This window comes from Populus trichocarpa, chromosome 6 (genome assembly GCF_000002775.5).
Source record: "Populus trichocarpa isolate Nisqually-1 chromosome 6, P.trichocarpa_v4.1, whole genome shotgun sequence".
NCBI classification, from domain to species: domain Eukaryota; kingdom Viridiplantae; phylum Streptophyta; class Magnoliopsida; order Malpighiales; family Salicaceae; genus Populus; species Populus trichocarpa.
In genome coordinates, this window is record NC_037290.2 from 8,520,084 (window position 1) to 8,539,721 (window position 19,638).

Here is a 19,638-nt window from a genome sequence, read left to right on the forward strand (position 1 = left end):
AACTAGTTTTAAAGGATAAATGGGGTGTTTTTGGTTTAGTTTGGTTGCAAGGAATGAGGTTGTAAAAGGATAGACCTATCGTGATGGTGCAACTAGTATAAGAGATCAAATAATATGGTTTTTGACATCTTTTTATAGCAATAACAAAGGAAACATGAGCTATCTTTTTAGGTCAGATTGTACAATATTTGTAGCTAGTTGGAAAAATTGGATGAAAAAGATGTGTTCTTAGCTTTTTATAGGTATAAACTTGGATGACAAGGTGATGTTTTATGGCTTGATTTTGAATCAAATAACAAAGGGATGAAAATGGTGTGTTTTGGCTTGACTTGCAATAGGTTGTGTGAACTTCAGGGTTAGGTTTACGATTATAATTAGTCGTGTAGTGGCGGCATAGAGAGAGACACTGTGCTTTGGCTTGTTCTGACGAGAAAAAAACAAACACGAGGGAGCAAAAAGTAGGGTTTCTCATTTTTGGTTGTTGACCTGAGAGTAAGAAGAACATCGTCGTTTGTTTTTTGTTCTTTTGAATTTTTTTTAATATCCCAACCTTTGAAAATTCACTAACACAAAAATAATAAACAAAAATGTTAAAAATAGCAAAATGTCTTAATTGCATTTAATGTAGCAATCCACGCCGAAAAAGGGAGGAAAGCTACAATAAATGCAGCAATGTTTTTCTTCCCTCTTTTTTATTTATTTTGTAATTGTATCTATGGATAAATATCTGTTTTTTTTTTTTTTACAATATTGCATTAATGTGAAACCCACGTCCTAACCTTACCATTTTAAACTGAAACTGCAATAATTTTAAGAATTATTTTATTAAAAAAAATTGTTCTTTCAAAACACATTAATGCTTGTCAAAAAAATTTCATGATTGATTTAGAATAGAAACCTTGACAAGTTATATATAGTGCGCTTAGACTCCATTCTAGAAAAGAAAACTCCTTATTGAGAGGAGAGGTCCAAATTTAAATATGTCTTGATAAAAATGAATAATTTGTTTGTTTAATAATAATGTTATTTTTCTAATTACTTAAATTAATTTTTTAATGATTTTAGGATTATTGAAATCAAATCTCTAATGATTTTAAAGCTCCACCCCACAATTGGAAGATAAGAAATCAGAACCATCTAGGTGGTGACCCAGTGGTAAGAGCTTGGGACCAAGAAGTTTGCTCCCTTAGTGGTCTCAGGTTCGAGCCCTGTGATTGCTCATATGATGGCCACTGGAGGCTTACATGGTCGTTAACTTCAGGGCCCGTGGGATTAGTCGAGGTGCGCGCAAGCTGACCCGGACACCCACGTTAAACTAAAAAAAAATAAAAAATCAGAAAAAAATTATTATATAATTTTAAAATCGAACTTGGAGTATAAAGAATAAAAATTAGTTTATGATGCTTAGGATAATAATTGCTTGTTTTTATTGAGATTAGATAGAGAACGCAGGCAGTCATCCACGAAGCGATCCGCAAAGGCATATTCCAAGATCCAATAGTTCAGGCAAACTCAGTTACGTAACCTCAACTAAGAGAACGCCACGTAATTGCTGCCATTCACGTAAACATTGGACACGCATAAAAGTAGTGTTAAGAAGAAATAGAAGTGGCAGCCTCCCGCTTTCTCCTCGAGAGCTCTCTCTCTTTCCTTTTAAATTCTCCCATTATTTCTCTCTCCCTCGGCATCCTCCCCAGGTAATCCAAATTCCCTCTCTTTATTTTTTCTATCTTTTAATTCGGAGTTTTAAGATTTTCTTGTTAATTTTATATATTTTTTGAGGATTGCATTTCTGCTGCTGCTGTTTTATTTCCCAAGCTAGTCTCTTTCTTTAGGTCTGAGTATGGGTTTTGGCATTTGTTTGCTTTGTTTTATTGAAATTAATATTTGAGTTATGTATGAAAACATGCAGGTTCTTATCTCAAAGTGTCCGTAAATTTTGTTGTTTTGGATCTGAGTTGGGTTGCTCACTTGATTTAATTTACTTCTGTTTATAAAGCCCAGAATTTAAATCTTTTTCCTTTCCTGATTTGGTATGAAAGTTACAGTCTTTGTTTGTTTTGGATTTAATATCTTGATCTGTTTTGGAAAAGTTTTGAAGTAATAATTGTAGAGGAATTTACCTTTGGTTTCAATTCATTAATTTGTTATTAGTTTCTAGTTATTCCGTTTTTGGATTCTTGTTTTATAATTACTAAGTGTAGATTTTCGGTTTCAAGTTGATTTTTTGATTTCTTTTTATTAAGAGAAATTAGTATTTGAATAATGGGTGGATATAATTGAAGTTTTCTTTAAGCTTCTCATCTTTGCTTATTAATTTTTTCTATTTGAACTATCTGTTAACAAACCCTCGATTTAAATTTTGTGTAGAAATGATGGTGAATTGTGGGTATTTTGGCATTGATGGGTAATTTTTCCTGTGCTCTTTTTTGTGTTGAATTTTGCAGATTTGACGGACTGATCTTCATGAATTCAAGTACCACTGGAGCATCAACCGTTTCCTGCAAATCAGGAAACAAGAACAACTTTTTCTTCTGGATCCTATTTTGCCTATTGCCAAAGTTTCTTGGGACTCCTATTGCGTACGTCAACTTCCTTTTGATTAAGGCCATTGACAGGCGTCCCTCAGTAGTTCGTGTTTTGGATACTTGTGGAGAAATCACACTTTAGCTGTTATAGATTTGGCCTTCTGCAGTTAACATCTGTAGTAGTGATAGATTTGAGTCAGCTGCAGTTGGTGTCATAGTGATATTTGGCTTTTTTGCGAAATGGTTTCCTCTCAATTACCTGGTTCGACCAAGAACCGGTTGTTGTTTCCTGTGAATTCCTTAGATACTGAAGTATCAGATCACGTTGAACTTGATTTCACTGATGTGTTTGGTCCTTTGCCATCCATAGATGTGAATTGTGGTGATCCTCTGTCTGTGGGAGATGGCAGTGAGCTTATTTATGACAACCCTGTTGTCATTCACAACCGGTCACATTCATTGGTTGGCCCCTCTTCTTATGTTAGCCAATCATTGAAGCTCAGCAAGCTTAATTTAAATGAGACGGAAGATTCAATGGAACTAGTGAAGTGTGTCCTGGATGAGACTATTAAAGAACTAGAGGAATGTTCCATAGATGATGATGCCATTGAGAAAGATGTGGAGGGTGTCAGTGGAGATACTTTGGAGGTCCAAACTGTGGGCATTGAAGATTTTGAGGTTTTAAAGGTTGTCGGGCAGGGTGCATTTGGGAAAGTTTATCAGGTGAGGAAAAAGGGTACACCAGAAATATATGCAATGAAGGTCATGCGGAAGGACAGAATAGTGGAGAAAAATCATGTTGATTACATGAGAGGTGAAAGGGATATTCTAACAAAAATAGCCCATCCCTTCATTGTCCAGCTCAAATACTCCTTCCAAGTAATTATCCATCTGACAGTCTAGTTACTGCATTGATTTTATTTGTTTCTAACATGAATTCAGCCACCTGGGGAGAAAAAGAATCTTTTTGAGGAATTACATTTTTGTGTGAAAATCTTTCTAGACAACAGGATCTTAACATAGAAAGTATCTATTTTTGAATTTCTTCCTTTTCCCATTGAGACTACTGAACATTAAATTTTGGCTGTTGCTGGCATGCAGACCAAATATAGACTGTACCTGGTGTTGGATTTCATAAATGGGGGCCACCTTTTCTTCCAGCTCTATAACCATGGCCTTTTCAGGTATCTATAATTTCATTGGTTTGGATACTTTTTGCTGAAGGCTTGAAGTAGATTGATACTTATTAAGATCTGGCTATTCTATTTTAGGGAGGATCTGGCACGTATATATGCTGCTGAGATTGTTTCTGCAGTTTGTCACCTTCATGCAAATGGCATAATGCATAGAGATCTTAAACCGGAAAATATCCTGCTGGATTCAGATGGCCATGTAATTCCTTTCCCTCCTTCCCTCCCCACCTCCCTCCATGCACATGCACTAACATATTCTTTTCTGAACAAAAAAAGTTATGTTTTATACAATCTTTTGTCTAGGTGATGTTGACTGATTTTGGCCTGGCAAAGCAATTCGACGAAAATACAAGATCAAACTCAATGTGTGGAACAGTTGAATATATGGCACCTGAAATTGTTCAGGGAAGAGGCCATGATAAGGCGGCTGATTGGTGGAGTGTAGGAATTCTATTGTATGAGATGCTCACTGGCAAGGTTGGCTTTCTTCACTTAATTCAATGTAATTTCTCTGTGTTATCCTCCTTTTTCTAATTCATACAATCGCTTGTCACTTAGATGCTTTCATAATTTGTTGAAATTATTATCCTGGTTTCTCTGTGTACACTTCTTCTTGCAAAGCATTTTCTTAATTTGTCTGTGACCCAAGGGAATTAAAGGAAATTTGGTAAAGCTCATATGCCAAGTTTTGGATGTTGTTTGAAAACATAAGATATTGAAATAATGCATGCATAGGTATATACTATCTTGTGCTATCTTGTGTATTTTTATGCTTACTTTGGGTACTGGGGAGAATCCCCGTATTCCCCTCATCTTGCAGCTCATTTCTTGTTGATATGAAGTATGAACATACGTGTCTATGAGGGCTGCTAAGCTTTTCTATATCAATAATGTTGCCTAATTATTATGTTTGCTTTGTCTTTTGGTCTTGCAGCCTCCTTTTGTTGGTGGGAACAGAGACAAAATTCAACAGAAGATAGTCAAGGATAAGATCAAGCTGCCATCGTTTTTGACAAGTGAAGCGCACACTCTGTTGAAAGGGGTAAATTTTAAACCCATCTTCTATTTATGTCTTAAACAGTGTTTTAGCATAGGGCTTGAATTTTGGTTTTGGTTTGCACCAAAATAAAAGAAATGAATGAAATAAAATAAAAGGATACGGTAAGAAGAAAATGTTGGTTCTGGCATATTGTTCTTTAATTGTCCAGATTAAGATTTACGAACACCCAATTCTTTATTTGTTGATCTTGCGGTGATATCAGCCTTGAATTGGTGCTGAGTTTTGGGTTGGGGGAAGGGGGGGTGGTGTGTGAGGTACTAATTATGATGCTCATCACTAACTAAAAGAGCTAAGTGAACTTGTTTGGTTTTGTTGTAGCTCCTCAACAAGGATGCCAGCAAACGCCTAGGAAGTGGACCTTTGGGAAGTGAAGAGATTAAGCGACACAAGTGGTTCAAGGCAATCAACTGGAAGAAATTGGATGCAAGGGAGATCCAACCCAGTTTCCGTCCAGATGTAGCTGGGAAGCACTGCATTGCTAACTTTGACAAGTGTTGGACTGACATGACATTGTCAGATTCCCCAGCTGCTAGCCCTAAGATGAATACGAATCCCTTTGTGAACTTCACTTATGTAAGGCCTGCGGCCTCTTTCCTTCAACAAAGCAGCCCCTTGTACTAGCATAGCATACATCGGATCACTCTTTATCTCCCACGATTTGTGGTCTTGAGTTTGAAGTGGTTTATTTAGGAAGCCTCTAGGTATCATTTTGTAGCTGCAAAGAAAGCTCTGCCTATGGACAGAAGCCATTTCTTCTGCAGAAGCCAAAAGGCATCTCCGTGGATAATATTCTCTGGTATCTTTAGTCTTTTTTGAAATTTTAACTCAAACTACGTTGAATGAGAAACTGGAAGAGCTACTGCCAGAGTTCCTTGAATGCTCTGAATTTTTTTTTTTCAAGAGTAAATTAGTTCTGTTTGTTTGTTTGTTGGAAAGTAGTTTTTTTTGGAAAGTGAATTCTGGGAAAGTGAATTTCGGAAAAATGAATTATTTTTTGATATTTGGTAGTGTAATGAAAAATAAGTTGGAAAACACTTTTCAGTATTTGGTGATGTAATGGAAAATGAGCTGAAAAATAACTTATTAATGTTTTATTTTTTTCAAGTTTATTAAAATAATGAGAAACAAATCTTATAAATTAAAAAGTTAAATATATATCATTTAAAAGTTTGAAGATCAAATTTGATATAATCAGTAAATAATATGATATTTTTAATTTTTTTACAATTTTCGGAAAGTGTTTTTCGCTCAAATTTTTCAGGAAAACACTTTTTTGGAAACTAAGCTAAATTTTTCTTTAACTGGAAAGTGTTTTCCGTTGTTCAAGTTGATCGTAAATAAACACAGAAAAATTTAGAAAATAATTTTTCTAAAATCACTTTTTTAAAAACAAACAAGATTTTTCGTATATTTAGCTATGCTGACTTAAAAACAAAATTGATTGGAATTTTATACGATGAAAAGGTATGCATTTGCCCCTCGAAGCTATGAGTTTATCCCGTCATGGTTAAGCCCAAAATCGTCTTATTCAACGAAGAGAAGAACAAAACCTTAGGCCCGTTATCAGCTTGTGAATATACTTGGCAGGGAAATGGGGCTGTATCTTTGTCCACGAATTTCCTTCTCAGTGGATAAATTTGTGTATGGCATGTGGCAAAAGATCAGCCTTTGCTGACATGAGCTGCATTTTCTTGAGGGCAGAGCTGAGCTCATTACATTAGAGCTCACTCCCCGCCGAAGAAGCAGTATGGCTTCTCTGATATCACCTATGACACCTGCACTTCAGCAGAATCCTAAAATTATTTGCTTTTCTGCTTTCAAGCCTCCTTTGCATCATGATACACCTTCTTTCACTGACCGTTTGAGAAGTAACCCAGGCAGGTGTAAAGCATTTTTCGGCAACATTCCAGATGATTTATTGGAGAACACTCTTCAACTGGACCAATTCCCAGCTTTTCAATCTGGGTTGGTGCAATTTCAGAGTGTTACTGAGGAACTGTCAGATACGCAGAAATGGGGTCTTCTGGTTTTTGCTGGGGTGGCATGGATTTATTTAACTGCAAGGCCTGGTATTCTCATAGGTGCCATCGATGCATACCTTCTTGCTCCTCTGCAACTTGGTTTGGACAGTTTGACTGGAAGGAGGAACTTGAAGAGGAGTGATTTTCTGGTTGGGGATAAACTGGGAGAAGGTTCTTTTGGTGTTGTCTATTCTGGGGTGGTTGTTCCAAGGAATGCAACTGTAGAGGAGAAGGTGCCGAAGAGGGGAACTGGAAGAGCATTACAGTTGGATGAGAGGTTCAAAGAAAAGGTCATACTAAAAAAGGTAAGTTCTTTTATTCTTTATATAAAAGAATACAAGTAAAGTGTAATCAAAAGATAATCATTCTTAGAACATTCAATGAATTTTAATTCTTAAAGAGGAAAATGTAATCAAAAGATGAGTTCTCACTCTTATAGCAGCCCTCCTCCTTGCGTATGAATTATCAACTTTGTAATTCAATCTGGAATGTGTGGAAGTGATGGTGATATTAATGGGAATGTGCAGGTGAAGGTAGGAATCACAGGGGCAGAACAATTCGGCGAAGTTGAGGAGTGGTTTAATTACAGGCTGTCAAGAGCAGCTCCTGAAACATGTGCTAAGTTCCTTGGAAGTTTTGTAGCTGATCAAACGAGTTCCCAATTTACAAAGGGTGGAAAATGGCTTGTTTGGAAATTTGAGGTACTCACCTAGCTGGAAATCTTCCAAGAACTTTGAAAAACTAAATCAAAAGTATTTTCTATATTTAACTTCCCTAATATGTTGCGAGTTCTTTACATATGAGTTTGGATGGAATGGACTTTTGCAGTTTCATTTGTTTATTTTGAAACTTTGGTTCAAATCAATCTTGATGCACACAGATTTGTTTACAGTTCTAAATTCATTTAATGATACAACTATTGTCCCATGCACCAATTGTAGGGAGATCGAACCCTTGGTGATTACATGAAAGATCGTAACTTCCCTTTTAACTTAGAGTCTGTCATGTTTGGGCGTGTCTTGCAAGGAGTTGTTTCTGTTAAACGAAGTGCATTGATCATCAAGCAAGTAATGCGCCAGATTATTACTTCACTTAAGAAAATCCATGATACTGGGATTGTTCACAGGGACGTAAAGCCAGCTAATTTAGTGGTGACAAAGAAGGGACAGGTTAAGCTCATAGATTTTGGGGCGGCCACTGACCTCCGGATTGGCAAGAACTACATACCTGACCAAAGTCTGCTTGATCCGGACTATTGTCCACCAGAACTATTTGTGCTCCCAGAGGAGACACCAAGTCCTCCACCTGAGCCGGTTGCTGCCCTTCTTTCTCCAGTTATATGGCAGGTACTGTACCATCTAATCTCTTCTCCAAATATGAAACCAAATGTATCAAATTTTCACTTTCCTTCGCTAATTCTCATCTAATCTGTTGACAGGCTCTATAAGTTTGCTTTTTCCATGTGCACATCTATTTATCGAGTGCTGATTGGGTTCTAATCTGATTTGTTAGCCAGCCTTTATATGATCACTTCACCCTGCTCACTGACTTGGTCTTTTAACTGAAGTTTTCTAGTATGCTGAAATGAAATTTGCAACAATTGCTGCAGTTAAACAGTCCTGATCTATTTGATACGTACTCTGCTGGGATTGTTCTCCTGCAAATGGCAATACCAAGCTTAAGGCCTGTATCAGGCTTAAAGAATTTCAATACAGAAATAAAGAAAGCTAGATATGACTTGAATAAATGGAGGGAGAGCACTCGATTGAGGCCTGACTTGACAATTCTTGAACTTGACTCGGGTAGAGGGTGGGATCTAGCTACAAAATTGATTTCAGAGAGAGGTTATCTTGGAAGGGGACGTTTATCAGCTGCTGCTGCTCTAAGGCATCCTTATTTCTTGTTGGGTGGTGATCAGGCAGCTGCAGTTCTTTCAAAGTTTAGCTTAATCAAATAGATACCTTCCTGGTGATGCGAGAGTCCATATTCTGCTCCCTTAAATTTTCCATTTTCTTTTATTTGTTTTTATTTTTCTTGGCATAACATGTCAAAAATCAGGCCTATCATATACAGCACTGGAGCCTGTCTGATGGGTGGAACGTAGTGAATCATCCAACACTAAAAATTCAACAAATTAATGAAATAAAATTGTAGATGTGCTGTTCACCATCCATTTGTCTTCTTGTTGATTGAAGGGTTGATGCCTCCTAAAACTGAGAAACAATTTATTTCATGGTTCCTCCTATTCAGACCTTGTGCCTCATCTGTCTCGATCATTATATTGCTCTCATTGCATGATAAAAGTCTCAAGCGAGTACTCTTCTAAACAATCCAAGTTATGATATCAAACTGTTGCATCCTGTTTCCTTTTGATTTGATGATGAGAATACGGAAGAGGCTCGCCACTGTGAACTGCTTGTTAACTATTTCGTGAGCGTTGCTGTTTCTGCAGGCAATGGCCAGGGTAATTGATTTGTTATTCTATGCACATAGCTCTCTCATTTTTGTGTGGCACTTGTGCTATAAGAACAGCCATAAGGCCAAAGTTCCATTCATTGATTTTTCATATTATGGTAGAGGTTTCTTTTTCAAAAATCAAAATGTTTCTTGTCTCTCTGCAATAAAATTTGCTAATTCCAGTTGCTGCTAATCTTGTTAGTTTGATCTATAAATTTTACGGCAACCATAGGTGCCGAAGTGAAAATCAATTTATGCATGAGGCCTACGTACCATGCTCTTTTAGTGGTCTACCATACCATGCTTGGGTGAGAAATTTAAATACCAATTGGGCATTGAATCAATCATTTGAATGTTTACTACGTGAATTAGAAGCCTGCTTGCCATTCCTCTGGTCATGGAGAAGTGCACGAACAACGTTCAACAGATTATATGACTTCTGCTTTACAGCAATTATAATCGGCGGAGGGGAAAAAAGATTCATAACAAAAAGCACAATGTCTTTCTTTAATGATGTTGCAAGAAGTTGAACTAGATAAAGTAGATCTCTTATGCGTAATGGCCAAGGCGTTTGATGTCTCATTTACTCCAAAATCTGATTTATGCAGAACTTGTGGTTTTTTATTTAGGCAAAACTTAACTAGCCTGTGCTCGCATCGTGTTCACTGGACATGACAGATGCAATTAAACAGCTAGAGACATATTGGAGACGATTTGCAAACAGAGAAGAACACAAGTATTAAGCTATTTTTCTGAAAAATTGAGTGGAAATTAATTTATAATGGTTTCTATGCAACTTTTCTAAGGCTGGAAACAATCATCAATCCAAGCTACTTAACGATCTCAATGTGTCCATTAATTTGCCTTAACTAATACAATTGATAGAAGACAAGGAGGATAGACATCATTAATCTGTCAGATTAAAGAACATCTTAGAAACAGCGGTGACTATAACAACTGGGCATAAAGTTCCATTCATTAGCCCCGGAATCGCACAACTGGTGGGTGAAAAGCCTGTTGCTGTTAAGGTTGCGGGAAGAGGGTAGCCATATCCAGTACCGAAACCAAGCCAGAACCTGACGAACATCATCCAAACCATTATGCAGTCCCATGCATGCCTATATGATGAGTTCACTGCCAACGTGGCACATGGTAGATACAGAATCCTCCTTCCAAGTCTCTCTTTTAACCAACCAAAGAAGACAGAGATGATCTTCACGAGCGATGCTACCATGGGTAATATTTTTCATGTTTTAGACGCCGAAGAGATTAACGAATGTTTACTCGTGGAATGGTTAGTTGGTTCTTGATAATTTTTAAGCTTTAGATGTTGCAGAATGAAAGCCAGAACATGTTTTTGATACTAGTTACTAGAATCGGAGGAAGTGGATACCTAATACAAAGAGTGGCAAGGAAGAACTTTGTAACAGACAATTTGAACTGAAAAACCAAGGGTGGAAGACGTAAAATTGCTTGGCAGATAATACAATAACAGCTTGTGAAATACAAATTTCTTTCTTTAAGCCATTCACTTTATTTAACAACACCAACATTAATGTTTTTGGAGGTACTATAAAACAAGGGTGTTATCATGACTACTGTACTTCTTCCCTTTTCTGTTGTGATTGGTGAGGTACTTTTACAAATCATCATGGTAGAAGAGGGCCTCTAAGGGATTCTTCTTCTTGCAGCCCCATTTGCATTTCCACGAACACATGGAATTGAAGATTGCGACTCGGGTTGAATGGAGGGAAATGATGTTTGACGTGGAAGGAGATTTTGATAGAACAATCGCATATCCATCATCCATGTAGTCAGTCCCATCAGGGAAAATCTGCCACAGAAGGCTCCCAGCTCCACTCCCACCTCTCTTGGTTGAGTTCAAGAGGGTCTTGTACACTGTGTTAATCATCGTGTCACGGAATGATGTGTTGTAACCAGGGTCTTTTGAAGAAACACCAAACTCCGCGAACACAACTGGCATTCCCAGATATCTCTCAGCATCCTCTATGTGAGCTTCCATCCATGACTTGATGAATTGGATATGAGAATCCGAGATTGTTAGCGAAATCCTTCATCAATAGATTTAATTATTTGTTTAGATCCTAAATGAGAAAAGGTAATTTGCATCCAAAGTTAAATAGGCCACAATGCAAACAATGATGCGCTCAGAAATAGTGCACAATTTAATGTGTCAGTTTTTTTTGTCATTGTTGATGCAGTGAGTACTTACCAGGAGTCTGCATAAATGTGAACAGAAGCAAAATCAACACCAAGAACCTGATGGTTCCTGATAAAGTCAGTTCCAACTTGTGTAGCATATGAATTCGGATTGAACTGGGCCCTATCAGGAGCCGATGGACCGTAAAATCCCTCCAATCCAATCTCTACCAAGTGCTTTGCATCCATGCTCTTCACATATACTGCCATGTCTGTTATCCATGACTATAAAAAAACAATAACATTCAATTGCTTTAGAAAATGATGGCACAAAGCACTACCAGCTATCAGAATATCTTGTATAGGATTAATGTAAAATCAAGTGTTGATGAACAACAAACCTGCAGTTTATCACCAGAGGGATCTGAGGTGCACCGAGGTTCATTCATCAACTCCCAAGCAAATATTGTAGGGTCATCCTTGTAGGTTATGTTCGTGAGTGTATTGACTCTATTCAGTACCGCCTGCATTCAATGAATAAAGAAACTGTAAGACCAACTGTCAATGGATTATTTTCCGAGTTCGATGTCAGAGTGCACAAAAAAAAAGTTTTTTTGGGACAGCAGTATGAAAGTTGCCTTGACATGAGCCTTATAGTAGCTTCTGAGTGTTGGATGCGAGAAGAAATCATCATCAGATGTCAAATTAAGGCCAGTAGCTTTTCCCCATTTAACATACTGTGCTTTTCCACCATATGCATCCCAGTTGTTAGTCAACGATAATATGAGCCTGATCTTGTACTTCTTTGCTTCACTCACCACAAAATCCAAGGCCAGCTCAAAAAAAAAAAAAGAAAAAAAAATCATGAGACGTGAAGAACGCAAAGTAAAATAGCTTTGGCAGCCTAGCTATCAGTGGCCTAGCGAGGTTGCATCTGTTATAAGCCCAAAAACTAGGCAACAGTACCTTGAAAACATCTTCATCATAAACACCAGGAGATTTCTGAAGAGCTCTCCATTGGCCATCATTAAAAGCCCAAGTCCTACAAACTGTTAGACCAACTGAGGATGCTTGTTGGAAAACCTCAGTGACTTTTCCTCTTGTAGATTGATCAGCAGCAAACACCATCAACCAGTATGTGTTAAATCCATTGACATAGAAAGGTTGGTCATTGATCACAAACTGGTTTCCTTTTCTGGCCACCATTTGCCATTCATCTTCTCCCACATCATTCAACTCATAGGCCCTGAACATTTGAATAATCAGAGTAATAAACGTAACAATCTCATTTTACAGAAAATTAAATGAGATAGTCCTTGCTTATGGTTACCCTTGACTTGAGCTAGAAGATGGCAAATGATTGTCTACTTCCTCCGCTGTTGTATCCCATTGGTCACCATCCATAACACCAAAGCTGCTGCATTTTAAACATTCATTAAGAAGAATAAAAATGGATACGAAAAATATGATCTTGAAACCAAATATCCTCTTGTGGGTATCCATTGTATTGAGTCAGCAAGCCAAGTGTTGCACACTCCTCTTCCTTGGACCACATATTTATATGCATATTGATCATCTAATTCTGTCTTTTACTGGGTAACAGAAACTGTGATATACAAGAAGAGTGTTGAAGAGGGGATCAACACTCTAGCTTTAAAGCCAAGAAAATTTCAATTCTTGCACTTTCTCAGCCATTTTCTTCTCTTCCAAACACAGATACATAAGTCTATGTGCATACTTGGATAAGGCTCAAGGTATGACTCCTAAGGTAAGTCTGAAGGGTCCTACAAGAAAATGAGACCCTTAAAAACCACTTAACTTTTTAGTTCAGATGTCACTGACCTTACTTCAAGGTCACTGCATCTCCTGGAGACTATGGCGCTGGTAAGCAGTAAGCATATATATAGACAAATACAGGAAAGAATAAATCTATAGATAGAAAGACAATGTACAGAGATTGATAAACACCATTTCTCTGCTGAAAGCAATCGGGGGAAGTAGAGGAGAGCTGATAAGAAGGTAAGCAATACTAAACTGATCTGTTGCGAACTTGACTTGAATGTTTTGTGACGCATCAGGGAGCAGCTATGCTCTATGTGGCAAACCCTAGATTAATCCCCATTTTAACTTGCCTGGCAATGGCATTCTTTGACTTGATTGTCCTCTCACAAAACCTGCCTGATTCATCCACTATCACATGATTTATTGTTTCTGTTCTCCTTTTGGGTCTTATCTGTCTTCTATATTAGCCTTTTGAACAAACAATTTTTAATATTTTCATCATTTGATGCCCCTAAATATATTCGATGGGCAGCACAACAATGGCTACCAGCATGAAAGAAACGAATAAGATACAAGATTTCACAATCAATATTTTTCATAGAGACTAAGGAGTGGAAATCTCGGCTATAATATATCTCAAAGTCTTCGAATCTAACTTGAATTTAAAGAGTTTGTCGATGTAGAATTGTTCATTAATTAATAGTGCTTCAATGTTTATAATTCAATTTCTCTATGAAGGCAACAATAAATCATTATGAACACTTTTGACTTGATAAAAATTCATAATATTAGTATCTTATATACTATGAGAGTAAAATAAAACGTAATGTAGAATATTAATGGATATTAGAGATAAGAAATCTAATTAATAAACTAAACTGAACTTTACTAAATTTAAATATATTATTCTTCGAGAAATATCAGATTGAGAATCAAAAAATTAAACGTTGAATTTTTTTATAATATAGAATTGAAGACAGGTTATTTAAATAGAAATTCTAATAATGAGTCTGCAACTCACTCAAAATATGATATATATTGGATAATTTTTTTAAAAAAAATATTGATATGGTGACATATTGAATCATTATTTTTTAAAAAAAATATTGAGACCGCAGCATATTAGATCGACTCGGCTTAATTTATTAAATCTATAACTCAAGTTATGAGACCGTAACAACTCTATAGAAAACAAATCAAAATAAATTATGAAAATCAATTTCTAATTAATCCAATGTTAAAAAATGAAATTAAAAATAAAAAAAGGATAAAAAAACTACTAAAGTCAACTCGGTTTAACCTGCCAAACTCGCAACTCGGGTTATGAGATCAATATAATCTCATAGAAAGTAAATAAAAAAATTATGAAGTCTAATTTTCAACCAACTCAATGTTGAAGGATAAAATAAAAAAAATCAATTAAAAAAATAACCTAAGTCAACACATGTTAATTTGTTAAACCACCTGGGTAATGAGACCGAGATAACTTTATAAAATAAAAATAAAAAAAATAAAAAGCTCCATTTCCAACAGATCCGATGTTGAAAGTTGAAATCAAGATAAAATAAAATAAATTCATGAGACTGAGATAACTTTACACAAATCAAATTAAAAATAATTACAAAGTTCAATTCCCAAAAAATCTAATATTGAAAGATGAAATTGAAAAAAAAATTGAGTTGTTGGAGGGTGAAATAAAAAAAAACTCAATTAAAAAATGACTAAACAAATGAAAAAAGTTAACTTGGGGCAACTTATCAAACCTATGATCTGAATCATGAGATCAAAATAATTTCAAGGAAATCAAATAAAAAAATTATAAAACCCAATTAAAAAATTATGGGATAATCTCATAGGAAACAATTCAAAATAATTACAAAAACCAATTTTCAACCAACCCAATATTGTAGTATGAAATCAGGAAAAAAAATCAATTAGAGAAATAGGCCCATAAAAAAAATAATTCTAGTTAACTCGAGTTAATCTGTTAAACCCGCGACCTGGATCATAAGATTAGGATAAATTCATATAAAAATATAAAAAAAAATTATAAAGCCCCACTTCCAACATATCTAGTATTGAAGGCTTAAATCGAGAAAAGAAAAAAACTAAATCCATGAAACTAACCTAACATAAAAAAAATTTAAAAATAACTACAAAGCACAATTCTTAAAACGATATAATATTGAAAGATGAAATTGAAAATAAAACTTAAATAAAAAAAATATTGGGTTGTTGAAGGGTTAAATTGAAAAATAACCAAAACAAAACATTATTATAATAAAAAGTGTTTTGTGGGAGTGACTACATTGATTTACCCACATACCCTTTAGTGTTTTATTAACTAGTCATGGTGTCCACGCGATGTGGCAGACTGTTTCGACAATCATGTATCGTGATGGGGCAAGTTCAAACATAATTGGAAAAAAGAAAAATACAATTTAAGGATTTGAAAAAACAAAGTGAGAAAGGAAGGAAGAAATTTGAGAAGACTAATGATAAAAATGGTTCTTAAGGTTAACAAATCATTGGTTATCATTCATCAACAATAGAAACATAACAATGGTTTCCATTTAATGGTGGAAACAACAAACAATGGCTTTCATTCAACAATAAAAACAACAAATCATTGGCTACCATTCATCAATTGTAGCAACATAACAATGGTTTTCATTCAACAATGGAAACAACAAATAGCGGCTTCCATTCAACAATGAAAACAACAAATCATTGGTTACCGTTCATCAATGGCAACAACATAATCTTAGATTTCTTTCACATAATCAATTTTCCAAACACAACCTTTGTTATTTGTACCTCATTTCTTTATTTATTTTTCTTTTTTCCTACTTCATATATCATACTCAATTTTGTTTCAATAACAATTATCAAATCTAATGCAATTTCAAGAAATAAATTATATAATTAAAAAGATAAGATGCATAAGCACCTACCTGCACCTCTAGTTGAGCGTGCTCTTGCTGCTGTAGAAGATATCACTCTTGGTACCTCTCCTGAATCTAAAAAAGGTACCATAAATTAATACTTATATCATTTCATAACATATCACTATTCCTTTAACTTGCATCCGATTATACAATTCATTTTCAAAGTTTTATTTATTATTTCCTCCAACTAGCTCCAAGTATACTAAATACTTATCACATATAACTTATCATTTAACCTTTTCTCATTATATCAACTCTCAAATAATCAAATTCAATTACTACTTCATTTTCAATTGTCCCCCTTATTTTGTATACATATTCAGCCATAAACCTTTTTCTTTTCTTTTCCTTTCTAATGTTTTTCTTAAATTTTATCATAGTTTAAATTACAATTTTTACATTACAAAACTATTATTTAAATACAACACACTCACTTATATATTTTATGAAAACTTCATTCCAATACTACATTTCAATATGTATGATCTAATGTCCTTTCAATAATTTCTAACATATACTTTACACTAATTCTTTACAATATCAACTCATAAACATCAAAACAATACTTCTCTTTGTTTTTCTACACTTGGTTGGCCACCTCCACTCAAATCCTCACCATGTTTCCTTCTTAATAACACCAATTTCACATTTATAACAATCTTTTATTACATGTTTTAGCATTTCTAACACTAATTTACAAAGCTCCTAAATTCTCAATCATGAATCCTAATTCATATAATTAAGAATTTCATCGAAATCAATTAAATTTTCTTATGACTTGTTCAAATGAGCTTAGACCACCTTACCTAACAATATTTATTTTTGTTGTTGTGGTTAATTTCTATTATAAATTGATTTTCATCATTGTAGTCGATTATAATTGTCTACTAGTTACTGCTATTGTAGTATTTTAAAATTATTTACTAGTTACCATTGCAATTTATCATAATTATCTACTGGTTATCACCATTATAGTTTTTCATAATTCACATGCAATATTATCACTTTTACGGTCAATTACAAAACATAAATAACTTTAAAATTTTATATAACACAATTAAATCACTGTACACATAGATTTATTTTCTAAATATCTCAAAATCTATCATTAACCTTTCGATTAATCCAAATAACATCTACCGATTATCATTTCTTCCTAAACTTATTTTCAAGCATATTTATTCCGATCAATAACCCCCAAACCCAATTAGCCAACTCACATTCAACATGTAAACCACATTGAAATACCTTCCCAAACATAATTTACTCACACCTACAATTTACCTACAATTTTAATAGCTAAACAATACTACAATTTTACCCCAAATCTCACCATTTCCATACATATAATTTTCCAACACATACATCACAACATGCCAAACATCCATCACATCAAACATTCTACTTTATTTTCTCAGTTCACACACAATTTGTCAATATTTCTTTATACACATGGCTGGCCCACTAGGAACAAAAAATTTCATGTTCCTTATTACTTGCTCCGCGCTAGGTGTAGATCCCCCCCCCCCCCTGTTTATTTCAGTTTTCTTTCATAATTGGATAATTTACAGGATTTTTTTTTGGATTAACATTTTGTATACCAATTTATTTTTTTATCTCATATAAAATTTAAGTTAATTTATCAGGGATATTCATCTCAAATCACAATAATTTTTTTTAATTTATCATTTTTCAATTAAAAATTACTTTAATTAATATTGATTTATCAATTTTTAGACTGAAAGTTTACAGCGTACAAAAATTAGAAAAGAGGCCATAAATCAATCAATGTTGTTTACACTAAAAATAAAAATATAATCATCAAAGGTGGAAAAAGACTTTCATACTTACAATAAATAAAACAAAACATTACATGGCTGATGGTTCATATAAATTTCAATGGAGGGTGGACACGGCAGAGTTGAGATAATTTTTTAGAGGCGCTAAAACTATGATAATTTTTTAGGATGGGGCTAAAACTAGTATAATGTTTTAGAGGCGCTAAAACTAGGATAATGTTTTAGGATGGGGGCTAAAACTAGGATAATGTTTTAGGATGGGGCTAAAACTTAATTGTTTTTTGTTTTTAAGGACCCTATCTCTACCGCCTAAAAATGAATTCTTCATAAAGAATGATGACTACGACGGTTAGTGGTAGACAAGTCTAGCAAGTAATGTCATTTAATAGATTTAATATAAAAAATAATAAAACTAGATTTTTTTAAAAAATACTTTTAAAATATAAAATTAGCCGCTTCATTACTCACTTGTTTTTATATTTAAAAAATATTAAAAAATATTTATTTTTTATTTTTTTAAATTGTTTTGAAATAATAATATCAAAAATAATTTTTAAAAATAAAAAAAATATTTTTTTTTATTAAAGTACACTCTAAAAAATAATTCCTGTATTTCCATAAATCATTAACCATTAACGATGAAGGTTTAAAGTGTCAACAGCGTATGAAAGCAATTCAATTTTTATTTTTTTTTTCCAAACAAATGCCCAACAACTGACTAATCATGTATAGAAAAATGGTACGATGACAATTAATAGGCAGCTAGATAATGCACCGAACGCGTTGAAACGGTCTCCTTTGAACCCGCCGCTGATCTGTCTTCCAACCAAACTCCCATGGCAAATACTGTAATTAACACCACCTCTAAGGACAGTCACGTCATTTTAGTATAAACAGTCTAGCTCCAACGAAATTTTCTTTTATCTTTCAAAAATCAATTTTAATATCACCGCATCAAAACGATCTAAAAATTATATAAAAAACTAATCTTTAATAAAAAAAAAAAACATTTGAATTTTTTAGAAATGCGGGTTGCCCGCGTTTCCAAACAGGCTCCAAACACGAAAACACCATTCGGGGAAACTTCAAAATCAGTCCCCAAACTATCTTTTTTTTTTTTTTTAATTTAGTTCTCAAACAAGATATTCTTACAGTCAAGTCCCCTTTTTTATGAATTCAAAATGAAATCCCCTCTCCCTCTCCCACATTGTTATTAAAACCATTTTGGATGGTGCCCTAATCAAGCTAATAGCGAATCATTAATTTAAATATAGAATTAATAGTATTATATGAGGCATAAAACATAAAATAGTAAAACAGTAAGTGCACAATTTTTTTAAGGTGGAAGTACCGGAAAAGTTATTGTACTGAGTAGTTCTTCAAAAAATCCAAATCTACAGGTTTTTTTTTTTTTTTTTAATTCGACTCAATAACTTACATAATTGGTCCAACAGATTGGATTTTATTAGGTTTCCTAAATTTAATTGGTTTCTTTTCATAATTAGTAATTGGTTTTTCATGATAGTGTTTAATATTGTAATACAATTTGATTTTTTAAATATATTTTATTTAAAAATATATTAAAATAATATATATTTTTTATTTTTTAAAATTTACTTTTAATATTAACATGAAAAAAAAAAAAATAACTACAACAATAACGGTTTTACCGCGAAAATAAACACTACCG

The 19,638-nt window shown here is 34.2% G+C and overlaps 3 protein-coding genes across 10 annotated transcripts; 2 read left to right on the forward strand and 1 right to left on the reverse strand.

The window, feature by feature from the left end:
* Positions 1-1,533: 1,533 nt before the first annotated feature.
* On the forward strand, positions 1,534-5,658 carry LOC7484634 (serine/threonine-protein kinase AtPK2/AtPK19). Of its 2 annotated transcripts, XM_002308221.4 has the most exons (7): positions 1,535-1,697; positions 2,448-3,407; positions 3,630-3,712; positions 3,800-3,920; positions 4,025-4,198; positions 4,656-4,763; positions 5,100-5,658. In XM_002308221.4, the coding sequence occupies exons 2-7, from the start codon at positions 2,769-2,771 to the stop codon at positions 5,400-5,402; spliced, it is 1,428 nt and encodes a 475-aa protein (XP_002308257.1). In that variant the 5' UTR covers positions 1,535-1,697; positions 2,448-2,768; the 3' UTR covers positions 5,403-5,658. The 2 variants fall into 2 exon arrangements, with proteins under 2 accessions (XP_024460344.1, XP_002308257.1); XM_024604576.2 differs by lacking the exons at positions 3,630-3,712; positions 3,800-3,920 and having other exon boundaries at positions 1,534-1,697.
* Positions 5,659-6,216: 558 nt separating this feature from the next.
* LOC7497580 (serine/threonine-protein kinase STN8, chloroplastic) lies at positions 6,217-9,056 on the forward strand. Of its 2 annotated transcripts, XM_024603880.2 has the most exons (5): positions 6,217-7,107; positions 7,330-7,503; positions 7,744-8,148; positions 8,412-8,775; positions 8,861-9,056. In XM_024603880.2, exons 1-4 carry the CDS (start codon positions 6,529-6,531, stop codon positions 8,757-8,759), a joined length of 1,506 nt encoding a protein of 501 aa, XP_024459648.1. In that variant the 5' UTR covers positions 6,217-6,528; the 3' UTR covers positions 8,760-8,775; positions 8,861-9,056. The 2 variants fall into 2 exon arrangements, with proteins under 2 accessions (XP_024459648.1, XP_024459647.1); XM_024603879.2 differs by having other exon boundaries at positions 6,220-7,107; positions 8,412-9,056.
* Positions 9,057-10,693: 1,637 nt separating this feature from the next.
* On the reverse strand, positions 10,694-13,632 carry LOC7484635 (mannan endo-1,4-beta-mannosidase 6). 6 transcript variants are annotated; one of them, XM_052454112.1, is made up of 8 exons: positions 13,388-13,632; positions 13,262-13,285; positions 12,750-12,833; positions 12,385-12,665; positions 12,058-12,251; positions 11,821-11,943; positions 11,493-11,704; positions 10,694-11,331 (listed from the first exon to the last, which is right to left on the reverse strand). In XM_052454112.1, exons 1-8 carry the CDS (start codon positions 13,492-13,494, stop codon positions 10,899-10,901), a joined length of 1,458 nt encoding a protein of 485 aa, XP_052310072.1. In that variant the 5' UTR covers positions 13,495-13,632; the 3' UTR covers positions 10,694-10,898. The 6 variants fall into 6 exon arrangements, with proteins under 6 accessions (XP_052310072.1, XP_052310071.1, XP_052310074.1 ...); XM_052454111.1 differs by having other exon boundaries at positions 12,750-12,836; XM_052454114.1 differs by lacking the exon at positions 13,262-13,285.
* Between the last annotated feature and the right edge of the window lie 6,006 nt (positions 13,633-19,638).